Here is a 16,204-nt window from a genome sequence, read left to right on the forward strand (position 1 = left end):
GTGACAACAGCTGAAGAAGTTTTTTAATGAAACGCATCCTGTCTGTTTTTGGCGCTAGCCTGGCTAGGCACAGTCTTTTTAGTGGTGAGTGTTACTTCTCCTGTTTACTTAACCCTTGGTGAGGCAGGTAGATTACTTTTTATTGCTCCTGAGACTGATTATCTGTATTTCCCTTGTTATTTCCCTTGTTTTGTTTAAATATATTATATTTAAGAGAAAAGAAAAATCAACAGAATTTAGAGGAAGGAACATATTTATTTTACAAGTGCACATCTGCTTCAACATAAACAGGGTCCTATTGAGAAAAAATAACAATAAATGCATATGATAAAATTAAACTTGTAATAAATTATTTAACATGTAAACAGAAATAATGCATAGCCTGCGTTAATTCTAAAATATTGTACTTGTGTTTAGTGATAAAATAAAAACCAATGTTGTCTATCAAATCAAAAGAATATATATTTAAAAAAATATGCAACTATAAATTGTTTATTCAGTGCATTTGTGTGTATACAACAAATAAACATTTGTACAAGACATGAAAACATTTCTCCCTACTGTATATCATGGAGTACAGAATCCAACATTGCTTAATGCAGAAAACCAAACAAATCATGCACCTTTAATCCAATTTCCCACTTTCACCCATGCAATGAATATGAATGATCTAAATGGAAAAACTAAACCTTCAACACTTTGATTAAATAGCAGGTATAGGTGTTTGTCGCTTAGACAATGGCGGTTTGCATGGCTCCTTGTCTACAATGACCACATACATCATACATTGGAAAAAAGACTTTTACAAAGAAGACAGTTTTATAAAAATGATCACCTCAATTCCACAGTTTATTTTTCTCCTTTAGAAAAGAAGCCACAACATTTAACATGATACACAAAAATGGAATTAAGAGAAAAACTACATTGGTGGATACTGGTTTCCTTTAATGGTTTGTTCTATTGTATATAATTATGCATCTATAGATTAGGGGTTACCACTGTACCTTTAACAGAGACTAATATATATATATATATATATATATATATATATATATATACATATATCGATATTCTAACATGTTTAAATCACAGGAACACTGTTTACTTGAAGCTAAAATGTCATTTCGGTTTGAATATGATGTCAGCATTCAGCCTCAGCATTTAAAGACCCTGCAGAGTACAGAAAGCTGTATTTGTTGAAAATCAAAGTGTTGCACCTTTTAAATAATTGTACATGTAATCAAGCTTATATATAAAACTTTAAGCCAATAAAACAAACAGATTTTGCATTTTGTATGCTTGCCCCTATAAAACATATAAGCAGTACAATTTTCTTTTAAAGAGTAAAAGTGGTCTTTTAATCTTGGTTGGAGAGCAAATTCATATCTGCTTTGAGTTCAGTGAAATGTTTTTGCTATCCACAAAGCATAGGTGATATAAACAGAGAGCAGGGCATGTCCCCTCCATGCTTTATTCCATTGTATATTTTTGCTGGCTATCCAGGTGCCTTCTGAGATGCAAAAAGCACATTCTAAATTAATGGGATCCACTGAAAAAAACAGAGATCTAATGACTGAGTGAGCTACCCAAGTTCAGCGCTTGTCCTGAATAAATTGAATATTTGGATGTAAAACTGCTAGAAGAAGTCAACAGCATCCAGAGGTAAAGTTCCATTACTGTATATGTCATTGCCGTAGGTATGACCTGCACCTGGCTACGTAGACTCGTTCTGGCTCATAGATTTGCCCCCATTTAGTATTCCTGAAGCACTTCTGCTTTTTGTAGGAGTGCCGCTTCCAGATCTGGAAAACTCTGTGAGATCATGAAGGGAAGGTTCCTTGTACATAGCAACTGCAATAGAATGATTTATTTTTTAATAAAATGATCACAGTATTATGTATTATTCGATTTACAATAAAAGAAATGTGATGTCACAGTATATTGGACCTAAAAAATGATTACATCTGAACAAGAGTAAAATAATGTGTCCTTCTGCGTCCATTGGCAGCCATATAAAATGGTGTGTGGGCACAGCTGGAAAACCGAAGCCGGAACATACTCATATTTGTATAGCTTAGCAATTGCCTGGTTCGGTAAATGAAGTAGACACAATATTATCAAATGGTAATATAGATTTTAAATATGTACATAGCAAAGGTTTTTTCGGTTTTTGTAGCAAAAGCAAACTTTCCAACCAAATAATAAAAATAAGCATATTTGCTGTTAAGATGTTGATATTTTGGACCAGGGTTTGCTCTGATAAACATGGCTTCAGGGGCGTAACTAGTAACCTCAGGGCCCCGGTGCGAGAATCTGTTAAGGGCCCCCCCCAACCCCCAACCCATCTATCTCTTTCTCACGATCTACCCTCTCCCTCCCTACCCCCCCTTCTCACGATCTACCCTCTCCCTCCCTACCCCCCCTTCTCACGATCTACCCACTCCCTCCCTACCCCCCCTTCTCACGATCTACCCACTCCCTCCCTACCCCCCCTTCTCACGATCTACCCACTTTCTCCCTACCCCCCTTCTCACGATCTACCCACTTTGTAGGTCACTTACCGTCGCCGCTGCTGCTGCTGCCGCAGCCTGCCTCAGCGCTGCCCAGAGTGCTGTGTTGGGAGCGTGAGGCGTTTGTCTCGGGTGCCGGCGCTCAGCGTGAAGCGCCGGCACCCGAGACAAACACCTCACGCTCCTAACACTGCACTCTGGGCAGCGCTGAGGCAGACGGCCGCGGCTGCGGCTGAGGCAGACGGCCGCGGCTGCGGCTGTGGCGGCGACGGCGGCAGCAGCGACGGCGGCAGCAGCGGCGGGGAGCGGAGGCATCCTGGATTTCTGTCAGTCAGGGGGGCCCAAGAGTTGCCGAGCGGTTGTTTTCAGCAACCGCTCGGCACCCCTTGGGCCCCCCTGACTGGCAGAACTCCAGGGCCCGGTCGCAGTCGCGACCCCTGCGACCCCGGTAGTTCTGCCACTGCATGGCTTTCTCTAACAAGGTAGAAACCTTAAAGCCCTGGAGTCAAAGTCTACCTTAGTTTAGCCCGTATTTATTCCACAAATCTGTTGTCTGCTTGGTAACACAGAATTGAATGACAGCAAATGAGTAAAGTGGGAACCTGGGTTTTGATAACCCACCACCTTAAGTCTCTCCATACAGAGGGGCCGGCTGAGAGCAGCAGCACAGAGATCTGGGCTGACAGACACTTCCTGTTCAAGTTCTAGACAACTAGAAACAAGAGTTGCAGAGAGTGAAGAGAAGCTAGGTTCTATCCTATGGAAATAGTAATCGGAGTCATCCGATATTAGCGATTATGGATTTCTTAATTAAGCCCTTACTGAGTAAAAATCGATTGCCTTTATATCACAAAGCAGGGCTCCAGAATATCCAGAGTATGTACTGCCATCAAGCACCAGAGTTCAACACCCCTGGTCTAAGAGCTTTCATTGTTTTATCAATAATGTACAGGAGGAATTATTCACATATAATCAATAATGAACCATACAGTTAAAAGCTCAGCATTATGTTAGACTTTAGCTATAATTTCTTGAGAATTGTTCACTTTACCTTTTAATGGTTTTGGCAGAAAGTGAGCTGCGGGTTTGTTCTTCTTCACGTGGTTTCCTTTCATAACCTCTCCTTCTTTGTTGAGACCCAGAAACCAGCTCCTTCCAGATTGCTGTCTGTATATCATTGAAGAATATGTCACATAGTAGTTTTCAAACACAGATTCTTTGAATTTGCATTCAGGTGTGAAATGTTCCTGAAAACAGAATGAAATGTTTGAATGATCCAGCTTTACAGCGTGATGCTCAATAACGCCTATACCTATAACCACACATATCAGCTATAGTACGAAGAGGTTATTATTGTTATAAATAATACAAATAAATAATGCAAAGAGGTTATTATTGTTATTATAAATAATGCAAATAAATAATACATTATATTATTATTATTATTATTATTATTATTATTATAAATATTACTCAGGAAATTGATGCCATATTTGTGTGTATTAAATATATGTCTTTCCAACATATGACCCCTTTGTTTGCTTAAAAGTAGCCAGTTGAGTTAATGGTTAATACTGAGCACACGCAGATGAGGTTGTAAGCTCTAATAAAAATTGATATGATGTCAGCAGGTGCATGAGACTTTACATTTTGGAAGCAGTGGTGAACAACATGAATGTTGGATTGCATCCCTGACCGCAACTTAGAATATTATGTTACAAGATAATGAAAATCCTTTTGGGGAGTCAAGAACCTTCTTTTACCCCCACCCCTCCATCACCTTGGCAGTGGCAGGTTAGAAAATAATATAAATGACATATGGGAGGCATGACGTCCAATGGCACCTCTCCTCTTGACACTTATCAATACCCTTCATCCAACAACAGAATTAGTTGGCTCTTTTGAGATTCTTGGTTAAAAGAGGGTGCAGAGGACCCAATTCTTTTGTTCAATTAACCATTTTTAAATAAATATTAATATTATTATATATATTCATGATGGGCAGATATAGATGGCAAACCAGGCTTAAATTATCTTGAGTGGGGAAAATATAGCCTAGTTCCAAGGAAATTGGGTGTTGCATTTATTTTGATGGCATATGGTTCCTGGTTTCGAGGCGACAATTTCCATGTTTTCAAGTAGGATTCCTTCTTTAGATCAATATACTGAATTTATCAAAACAGATGAGTTATCTTAATTTTAACCCTTTCTCATCAATTTTTTATGATAAGTAAATCCCCTCCTTTTTCTTGGCAATGCCTCACGTGATAAGCGAGAATGGTAAAAACATACCCTTGTAGTCCATTCTACGCTTTACACAAAAAGCATTTAGTTTTGGACACCTGTTAGCCACACATGAAAATTAAGTACAAGCACAACAGTGATAATCTAGTGATAATAAGAATAATTATTATATAGTACAAATCTCACTTTCTGGGAGAACCTTCGTGTGACAAATTATATGACATATTATATATATATGTGTGTGTGAGTGTGTGAATTGCTAAACTATTCTAAAAGATAATTTAATATAAATATGCTTACTAAAGCCACTGTCGTATTAATATAGTTAAGGCAAGTAATGAATCCCAGGACAGTTGGGCATTTCTTAGAATTGGAAAAGACAGCCTGTTTGAAATCAAATTCTGCAAAATACAGACTTATTGTTATTGAATTATAGAAATTAAATTGTGAGGGAAATAAAATAAATAATTATAATAGAAATGCCATGCTCTTTTACTCTCCATATGGTAGGCCGATATTAATAAGGCACAGGAGTGCTGATATACTGCCAATCCTAATTAGCACGCGAGCACATTAAGTGATGCTGCGATGAGACACAGGAAGCTCAATGTGTGCCCTGTGCGTTTCGCTCTCCATTAATTGACACTGAGTGAAGGTAGCAGATTTCCTCCTAGGATTTCTATTGCGAAAAATAGTAAAGCAAGTAAATCCCTCTTTTCTTTACAAACTGGCAAGTTTTACAGTCAGTTGAAAGGCTGCTGGGCAAAATTAAGATATCCATCCCCAGAGGAGCCGAGCAGTCAAAACTGTGTAGGTTGAAAAAAGAGAAGAAAACATTTTAAACCCTTTATGAATATTTATCCCGTTGTTGCAACCCCTGTCAGCACGAAGCTTGAAGGCTCACGCTGTTGAGATCTCAACCATAAGCTGCGCTCTCATAAAGACACGCAAAACCATTAACCCTTTAAGTCTCGAGGATTGCATTTCAAAATTCCCCACCCCTCGTGAAAACCAAGCTGCTTTCACGAAGCGGAGAGCAGGGCATCCTTCATTTCATGCAGTGAGATCACAAATCTATTACAATTCTCTGCAGTTAACTTTTTCTGTTTCTTGTATAAACTACAGGAGCGTAATTAACCGGAGAGAAACACACAGCAAAGACGCGCTGGGAATGCTTTTACAAACACAAAGTATTGCTATGGTCTTGCTATAAAGCTTCAATCAAAACTACTAATACGTACATGACGGCTAAAAAAGTAACGTTTAAAATGTTTTCTTAACAAATTTTAACTTGACAAGTAAGAAACGTAGTAAAAAAAGGTAAAATGTATATAGTATGGTGATAATCAGAGCATAGAATTATTCTGTTTTTAAGTTATGCATATCTTTTATTTTTATAATGTCACTTATTATTCTCCTAATATTGTTTTAAACTGCGTTCCACACTAATGAAACCCACCTTGTTCCAAATTATTTTACAACCAGTTTGTGATTAAAACTTCTGGCTAAAATATTCAAATGCAGCTTAATAACATCTTGCGGAAACCACCAAATGCTTAGCTCTGCCAATTTTAAACAATACTTTTTACCGCCTCCCCCCAACCCTAAAATAATGTTAACGCCAATATACTGGAGACTTGGAGAATGTTCCAGCATCACAATTCAGCCATGCTCAAGCAACCAAGAGGATAGACTGTCAAATTTGGATCCACTTAGCTGAACAGTTGAAACCTTTGAGATCGGAGCGGGTTGACATTTCTGTCATCCAAACGTAGAGTTTACAGGGAATGGCTGAAACTGGGTAAATGTATGTTATTGATTAACGCTTGAGTTGCTTATTTGTCTGACACCGCTTAAAGCATCATAGTCAAGGTATCATTTTTTTGTTTTAAATGATATTTTGTGCCATCGTACTAATTTGTTCCCGTCTGGCGAACTGAGCAAATACTCAGGGCTGCACTCAGGGTTCGTGGTGCCGGGGGCAAGAATGATTTATGGGGCTCCCTTGTGCTTATTGGCTCTGCATCAATGATAAAAAAAATGCTGGGTTATCAAATAACATCTTTAAGCTCACAGAGACCATGAGTGTGAGAGAAGAATAATGTGTTTTATTAACACAATTTATAAATCCATATTTGACTGCAGACCACTATGATGCACTCACCCAGTATTCAGATACCCAGTGGATATTTTGAGCTCCGAGAGAACTTGGACATTGGGGAGGAAGAAGGATTTGGTCATATTTGCTGCAAAGTTATTTTAGAATTTGGGCACATAACTCTATTCCACACTAAAGGTCAGCTGTAACACAATTTGCATTTAATTTCACTTTTATAATACCACTCAGGACATGGTATTTATATTCACATTATGATGTTACATTTTGCCATTGCCTTGCTAGTTTTTGTTAAGGCAGTGCAACCAAAACAGTCCAATTTTTCTGTAAAGCCAATGTACCCAAGTCCAATATATGTTGTAGTTAACATGACTCGTTAGCTTGGACTACTCTATCCAGACATGGACTGGCCATCTGGCACAACGACAAATGCCCATTGGTCCGGGGGGCATTAGTAGGTTGGGTGCTGCAGTGTTTGGCTACTACCCGCAGAGTATGTGTACACACTACAAGAGTATGAAAATGTAATGTCTGGCTGCATACATACAGCCGGCCTTAAAGTGCTTGGGCAGCCTCGTCATCGTTAAAAGCACACAATGAGTAGTTTCATCGCGATAAATTAAATTAAGCTTAGGTTTCAGCCCATCTACACTACCCATTTTTCCTCCTGTAAAAACTTCAAAACCTATTGGGTCCTTGGTCTTGTCTAATGTTCAGACTAGCCCTAAGCCTATCACATGCATGTTTAAAGAGACATTTGTACAATATATATAATTATGATGTGTCTACAAACTTCTATATCAATATAGGCACGTGATATTATATAGTGCCTCTAGTAAAGTGGCGGTCCACAAAATAGTGCTAGTTGCTTTGTGAACTGTCATGTCCAGCAAAAAGTCCTGACATCCTACAGCATCTTAGTCCAACTGATGTCCAACATTTTGAAACTAAGGGGGTTATACCATACTCAAATCTCATCCTCTCTAGAACATGGATTTTGAAAGCAAAACAAAGAAAGAAAGAAAGAAAAAGAAAGAAATAGGAAGGAAGTATAGAAACAGACCGTGGTCTGTTCTTTCCGTAGCTTGATATAATTATTTGTTTGGATGGCTTCCAAACATGTATAAACCTTATTTCCATTAATATACAGATTTGAAAAGAGAACAATGCACAAGACTGAATGCAGACAACGCTGGTGTGTCTGCACAAAAATTCCATTTAACAAACACATTTTAACCAAAATCTAACTACAGGACATATTTGGCTCCAACGTTCCCTTCCTTCCCTTGATAAATAGCCTCATTAGTTCTAATTTGCTCTAGCCCGTTTGCATTAATACATCTAATTTAACTAAACCTTTTAAGATAATACATTGTACTTCAAGAATCATGGAATGCGTTCTACATTCAATGGAACTATAATAGAATACTCTAAACAAAAAGATAGACTTGATTAAAGGGCATACAGAACGATTCATTATTTCTAAGCGATTAATGTGATTACGGGTCACAAATAAGCATGCCAGGCTACCATTTAGATAATATAAGCAGTAAAGCCTGCATTTAGCTAATAAAGAGGGTCAAACCCATCTATGCATCTTTTTTATCTATAGAAATATTCTACAGGTCAGAGCCAATAGGCTGGCCCAGGCAAATCAGGGTGGAATAGGGCAAAACTGACTCGTACAGCAGACCAGGGGGGGGCAATTGTCTACCCGGTAGCCTAACCAGAGAAGCATTTGTATTACATGAATTGTCAAATGTTCCTAGTCTAGCAATTAATGGTTCATATATTTGACAATTATTGCACGTTCCAGTGTGCTGCATGTCGGCGGGGGGCGGCGTTTTAAACTTCGCCCCAGGCGGCGTTAAGTCTTCAGCCGGCCCTGATCCTGGCATTGAGCTTCAATATATTGTGAGGTGGCTGGACGTGTGACGTAAGATGATGGTCATGCCCCAGCCCCTCTCCTGATGATGCACACCTCTAAACCTCTAAACACCCTATACATAGCCGTAAAAAGGGAACATTGACAGAAAAAGGGAATTTAACTTCCATTACTTTGTGTTACTAAAATGTTCTTCAGAACACCTGTGAATTATTTAACTTGATTTTGCAGAACAGAGCAGACAGATGACTGATGGAGCTGACAGCTCTATTACTGTAAATATCCCAAGGCTTAAAAAGGATTCCACAGCTACATTTCGATTTCACTTCTAAGCTAACATCCCCTATAAATTATTGGACCAGATGCAGGAAAGAGATTGAGATGCTTAGAATGTTGTACAGAATCATATGACTGCATATTCCCCAAATTAATGAGTATCACAAATATACTCAACATACTCAAACATTGAATGCAAACACGTTCAATGACTTAACTGGACAGGCAGAGGAAAGGAGTAGGACAGACATGATCATTAATGCATATCTCTTAATGACAATTTCCACCTGACCACATGAGACGAGCCACAGTAATTGTTCCACTCCCGTTAACCACTTTTTATCAATCCTTACACCCTAGCTGATTGACGCAGTGATATACAAACTATTCTTGTGTGTATCAATGCCCATTCCTTTTCTCATAAAGACATTAATGGGTATTCCTGGGCATTTGAAGAAAATTCATACATTGCAATTCTAAGAGGTTGTAGTAGTAACGCTGTAACCCAAAAGGATCGGTGTAAAAGGTGCCGTAATTTATATAGATTCCAGGAAAGTGAAACACAAATTCCTACATGATCATAACTATACATTTTCTAAAATCCATTGTAATAAACAAGCAAAAATAGATAACGCATAATGAATTGGATAGGATGTCTTATGCTGTGCAGTAATGTATAGGTTATTACCACTTATAGGTGCGAGTACATCTGTTACTAGAGGGAGGTAATATTATTATATCCTTGTATGTATTTTTACATTTTGCAGTATTAATTAAATGATTTCATATTTCATATGATAATTATTTTGTGATATTCTAGACAGTTTTTTCTGTTACAGTTAGATTTTCAATTACAATTGAATTTGTTCAATATATACTTTATTGTCATTAATTTTCACACATCTAGCAACGTTTCTGCCTTTTTTATGATGATGCTATCTCTTATTACCCAAAGAAATTAAAATAAACGTGATGAAACCTGTTCCGATATATCTGTACATGCTATAGTGGCAAAGAGTCAAATATGAAAGGCTTATAGTTATTTAGACAAAACCATGACATCAAATAATCTACTTTGCAGTTAATCTAGCAAAACACGTAAAACTTATTCCATTTGATCTATATATCTATCATTTATCTATCTATCTATCTATCTATCTATCTATCTATCTATCTATCTATCTATATACATTGATAGATAGATGATAGATAGATAGATAGATAGATAGATAGATAGATAGATAGATAGATAGATAGATAGATAGATAGATATCAGTTATTACATTTAGTAACTATTAAATCTAAGATTGGCTTAAAGAAGACCCTTCTGTTATTTTTTCGTTTTACAAAAATCATTAATTATATTCATTTTGGAAATATGTGCTACATTGCGACATTAGTCATTAGTGGGTTAGTTCACAGATTGCATAGAGAAATACACGATACGAAAAGAAAGCATGTGGCTGTAACGAAATGTTATCTTATTTGGCCATCTCAGCATCAAAGTCTGATCTAAATGAGAACGGATGAGAAGAGAGCTCTGCAGGGTACGAATCTGAATTTTCAGGCTTCGGTGGGTGGAGGACAGAGCAGAAGAAAATGATGCAATTACACAAATTGGATAACGTTCTCAGTCCTTAGCACTCGCATATTGGGCTTCGTGCAACAATGGAAAGATTATCGGATTTCCTGAAAACAATTGGTGGTGTTGTGTTTCTTTGAAATATTAATGCATTTTTTTTTAAGAGTTAATTTATGACTGTTGTTTAGCACAACATGAAGTGCACAAACCGCAGAGGCTTCTTCAATCATTTAATTCCCTTAAGTGTCTCAGTTTGCAATCTGTACTACGTGGCACCCAATTTTACTGGATCAATGGGTATTTTTATGTATCTTTTAATTGATGACGTTAGTAACTAGAATTATATGAATATTGGCATACCCAGTGGCAAAACTATAACCAAAGCATTGTATTATGGGACGGCCACGTATGAGCGCTATGACAAATAACTTTGATTTGTTTTTATACTACTCTAGTTATTGCTATGAAGTATGTAGAAGAACTAATGGCTAGAAACTATCTAGGGAATGGAACAAACACACGGTGACACATATGAGGAATGGAGCTCTATTGTTTAAATAAGCAAAATGGGGCAAATAATCAAAGGGACATAAAGTGGCATTTATGTAATATTGTCCGTGTGGAAATACAGAACACATGAGCATATTAGAGCCACTTGGCCAGTTTTGTGCTTGTGCTAAGATCTCAACACTTAATTTGTCTTTGATCATGTGTAATAGTCTAACGCCTACTCTACATAAGATAAACGTCCCACGTGGTATTAACCTCAACCATTTCTACAGGAAGGCGTTTCCACGTACCCACCGTCTCAGTGAAGAACTTTCTTATATTGCATCCAAGCCTCAAACCCTAATTTTAGACTATTGTCTCTTCTCCTAGCATTTCTTCTGCTTTGTGTTATACTCATTTTCTCTGTTTAATTCCATTATGGATTTGAATGTCTCTGCCATATTCCTTCGCTCTTGTCTTCCCTCTGAGCTACACACGTTGAGATCCTTGAGCGGATCAGAATTTCAAATCAATATTACATAACTGCACATATAATTGGTTGGAAGATATGACCTAGCTCAACCCTGGAAACCCTGTCTTAACAGAGTTAGGACTAAAATACATCTTTTGAATAGGCTGAATTTTTTAGGTAAACTTTCATACTAAATGCATTTAATGATTTGAATAAATGAATTGCAGGTCAAAGATACATTATAGAAAAAGAATGTATCAAAAATGAGAGATAGTTATGCTTGTTACATAACAGTCAAATTAAAACATTTCCCTAACCAATAGACGACTATATTTTAGATATTTTTTTTCTATAATTAAGGTTAATTTACCAATTCGCTTATGCCCCCCCCCCAGTAAAAGTTTAACATATGCCTTATTATGGGCAGATCTGGTCAGGGGTAGCAGGCTAATGAAATTAAATATAATTGCATTGCATTAACACACAAAGGTTAATACAATTCTACAAAGGTTAATTATGAATTTTCAGGTAGGATTGAAAACTGAGATAATACAATGTTTAATGAGCCAGTATCTGTAGATATTATATACTGTATGCGAAGGTGACGATAAATGGTTGACTCTCAATTTTAAGGGATTTTAGCTACAATTTTAGCGTATCAATACCTGAACAGTTGTTTAGATAGATAGATAGATAGATAGATAGATAGATAGATAGACAGACAGACAGACAGACAGATAGAACTTTTTCAAAAAATGAGGCTGAGTCAACTCCCTAATTTCAATGAAATGCCAAATGGTGAAAAACTATATTTTGGCTCACGTATGTCTTATTGGTCTTATAGAGTTAAACCTTTACACTTTAAAATGGAACGTGTAAACCAATACTAATTTGGTGTGTTTGCTAACAATAGTCAGGACCAATCGTGTGTAGGTTGAAAGAGGATTAGCTCCTCCCACCTTTGGGGCTTTGGGGCTTTGGGGCTTCGGGGATAGAGGGTCACCTATGTATGTCTTTATGCCGGTCACTCTCTCTGTAGCATGTGTGTCTTTCTCTATTTCCTGCTGTTCGTCTCCCTGCAGAGTATCTCCCTGTATTAAATGTAAATATTGTGTGTGTGTGTGTGTGTGTGAGTGTTAATTCTGAGATTCCAGGATGTATAAAATATGTTTAAGGGGTTTATTTTGTCAGTTGATCTGCTAATTTCTCCAGAAATAATTTTATGATCTAGGCCATTTTTGAGTTTGTATTTGGGAAGCATTTTAATATACACATTTCTGGGTGATGAGGAAAGACTGCCGCGCATGTACACGGTTCATCCTGGCTTCTGCTATATCACTCTAAAATCTGTTCTGCTGCTGTTTCCCTGTTTACTCCTGGGGGGGGCATAGAAAAACAATCACTAAACTAGCACCATTTGTCTTATCTTCGTGACACCATATGGCAGTAAATTAGTATTTCTGGAAAAAGGCAAAAAAATATGTATGTGGTTAATAGCATTTTAAATATTCCTAAAACTATTTTCGATCTTAACAAGAGTCGAAGAATTGTTAACTGCCATTAAGCACCATCCTATTAAAATGTCTTCTGTGCGTCGTAATGGATAACACTATCTATAGAGAAAGCTTACCGATATAATATTTTGTAGATTTCAATAATCTACGCATTGGAATTCTAAATGCTAAATAAAAAAATGGCGGACACCTTGGCTGCTGTTGAGTATTTTTATAAAAATAGTAAATCTTGAAAAGAGAATGAAAAAATCTTTGCAAAGCTAATATTAAAACTTATATCCCAAAAAGAACTAATGGCAGCCTAAACGCATTCTTGCCAAATAGATTTCAGATGTGTATAATTATAATAATATTCAAAAAGATTTACCCATTTTTGCACATTTATCTACAATTTGCAAGTTTCTTATTAGCACCACAAGCAAAGGGTCCCTAATTTGGTACCCTGCCCAGAAGCCAAAGGCATTCAGTTCTGAAGATGATTCTTCCTCTACCCAACATTTCTAAAGGCACCAATAAAAGCCCCTAATCTTACTTAAACTTATGTTGGATAAAAAAAAGTGCATCAATTAAAATAACTAAATACTCCTGCTTTCTGAGGGTGATATTATAAACACATAACATATATGTGTCATAACATAACCACTATGACCAAAATTCTGCCAAACAGCTGCTATTTTGTATGATTTTTCATTGAATCCAACATTACGGACCACACAACATTATTATTATTATTATTATTATTATTATTATTATTATCTTTTCTTTTTATAGTGCCAACAATTTACGCAGCACCACACAATATGCTCTCAGTCACAAAAACATTTTAGTGTGTGGACCTGTATATGTCATCCAATGATCTATACTGAACAGGTATATCAACAATGTTTACTGCCTTAACTGAGATCAACTTAAAAATCTGTTCTACAATAATGTAAATAACTTTAAAAAATATATATAAAGAGATATTTTTATGGAGGGCACGTCACTTACATAAAATAAATGTTGAACGATCGAGAATTGTGTCAAAGAAATAGGATGCAAACATATAAGGTTCCCCATAAACACCAAAAGAAAACACTCTAGCAATTATACTGTTTTAAATCCAAGATGAGCGAATATCAAAAACTAGTATTTATTACAAAAGTTATATTAAAACTGGAGAAAAACCAAAAAGTATACCAGAGAAAGGAGATAAGGACGGAAACAGACTTCTGCACATGGCTCTCAGTCGCTCTAATGTTTCTGCATCATTAATGCCCTTCTCGAGGGCTTCAAAATCATGATTCTTGCATCCATATGTCATGTAAGAATGTAAATCATTAAATGAGCGAAAGATACAAAACTATGATAGAATGCCTTAAATATTTTACAGGACACAGTCAAACATGCATATTTTTAAAAATACTTTTTTAACATGACCTATTTTAAGAAAATCTTCATCCATTATTAATCATAAGACACGTAAACAGCTATTTTTGAACCATGTACATTAATATAAACATTATATTATATATAATAAAATTCTGGAGCTTTAGAATAATATAAGGCATAGGGAGATTAAAATTATTCTATATACTTCATTTTTCAATCATTTGAATTACGGCTAATGCAATGATCGCTGTTGTGTGAGTTCTATTGAACAAATCGTTATGTATAGTTTGAGAAAAGCTGAATTATTATCCTTGCTTTTTAACGCATTCCTTCATTCCCTTAACACTCAATAAAGTGCAATGATTAACAAGATCATTTGTTTAACTGAGTGAATAAACATAACACATAAGTACATCATCTAGGAAAGATGTTGTAAATAATATATACTATTGTTTAAGTACATCATTTTATGACTACAAATGTGTAGTGAATTATTAATATATTAATATAGGTTCATGTCCAAACTTACGAAACTTAAAGCACAATATCCTTCCTAGCTCTTGTATGCATTTACTTTGTAGTGGCAACAAATAAAAGTGCTGGTATATTTCTGGACTTTCCACGAAAGTGGAAAGTTTTCACCCCCACCCCTAAACATTCGCCCCCTTTACCCTAGCTTTGTAGCACAGCTCCACATTCTATTACTCTCTCTTCCCCATTCATATACCTGCCCTTCACTTTTAACCCTCCCCAGTATTTCTTTTCTACTTCTCTCGTACATGTTTACTATTCATTTGGGATGATGATGGTAACCATGGGGGCTCTAAGCAAAGAAAGATGGAGATGTTCTTCTCTGTTTACTCAAGTATATTTACTTGACCCAAATAACTGAAAGTTCTATGGATATCATATCACCACTGTCTCCAGGATCCAGCAGTGCAAGGGATCTAAATCTGCGTGGGCAGAAACACACATCTCCAGTGTCTCATTATAAATAGTGACAAAACACTGTCCAACAAATCTCCCTTAGTAGTTCTGGGCCCCCCATTTCTAAATAGCATCCATGCAATACAATAGTTTCATTACAAAAAATATTACAGCTATAGGTTTGGTGGAAATAATCAAAGGTTACAAATTATGGAGGAATCAAATGAGACAAAATTTTCACATTCCATATCTAAAGAATGCCCCTCCAATGTGAAATGTGATTCCAACATTCATTCAAAATAAAAATACAAATATTGGGGCTAGGTTGATCTTCATGGTTTTTTTTTTTCAATAAAGTTGTTAATCAAATTTAGTGGGGCTTAATTGGTTATAGTAGTTTTCACAAGGGTTGTCTGAAGAATCTTCAGGACTGGAAATTAATTGTACTTCTAGTTTTTGCCGATATGCCATGAATGTTCACTTTACAGGTATAAAAATGTAGTTTTGTAGTGGATAGAGTGTGAGTGTGGCATATATGTATGTATGTGTAAGTGTATGGTGTTAGAATGACTGTGTGTAGGTGTATGGTATTAGAGAACGTGTGTAAGTGTACGATGTTAGATTGAGTGTGTGTAAGTGTTTGGTGTTAAATAGTGTGTGTGTGTCTGTCCATTACTGGATGATACTGGTGTATGAATGTGTAGTGTTAGCATATACATAGTATAGTGCAAGTGTATGCTGTTAGCAGAAAGGCACGTCTTACTGAATGGCACTAGAGGGTGTGCACCATTATATGGCATTAAAATAAGTGTGTTCAG

At 36.5% G+C, this 16,204-nt stretch overlaps 1 protein-coding gene across 6 annotated transcripts in view; it reads right to left on the minus strand.

Moving 5' to 3' along the window:
- Positions 1 to 235: 235 nt before the first annotated feature.
- The window catches only part of FGF13 (fibroblast growth factor 13), a 119,209-nt gene continuing 103,240 nt past the window's right edge, over positions 236 to 16,204 (minus strand). For all 6 annotated transcript variants that reach the window (XM_053474276.1, XM_053474275.1, XM_053474274.1 and 3 more), the window contains 2 exons: positions 3,562 to 3,757; positions 236 to 1,851 (listed from right to left, as the gene is read on the minus strand). In XM_053474276.1, the coding sequence (XP_053330251.1) occupies positions 1,715 to 1,851; positions 3,562 to 3,757 (333 nt within the window). In that variant the 3' untranslated portion in view covers positions 236 to 1,714. The remainder of the gene's footprint in view (positions 1,852 to 3,561; positions 3,758 to 16,204) is intronic.

Source organism: Spea bombifrons, chromosome 8 (assembly GCF_027358695.1).
Source record: "Spea bombifrons isolate aSpeBom1 chromosome 8, aSpeBom1.2.pri, whole genome shotgun sequence".
Lineage (NCBI taxonomy): Eukaryota > Metazoa > Chordata > Amphibia > Anura > Pelobatidae > Spea > Spea bombifrons.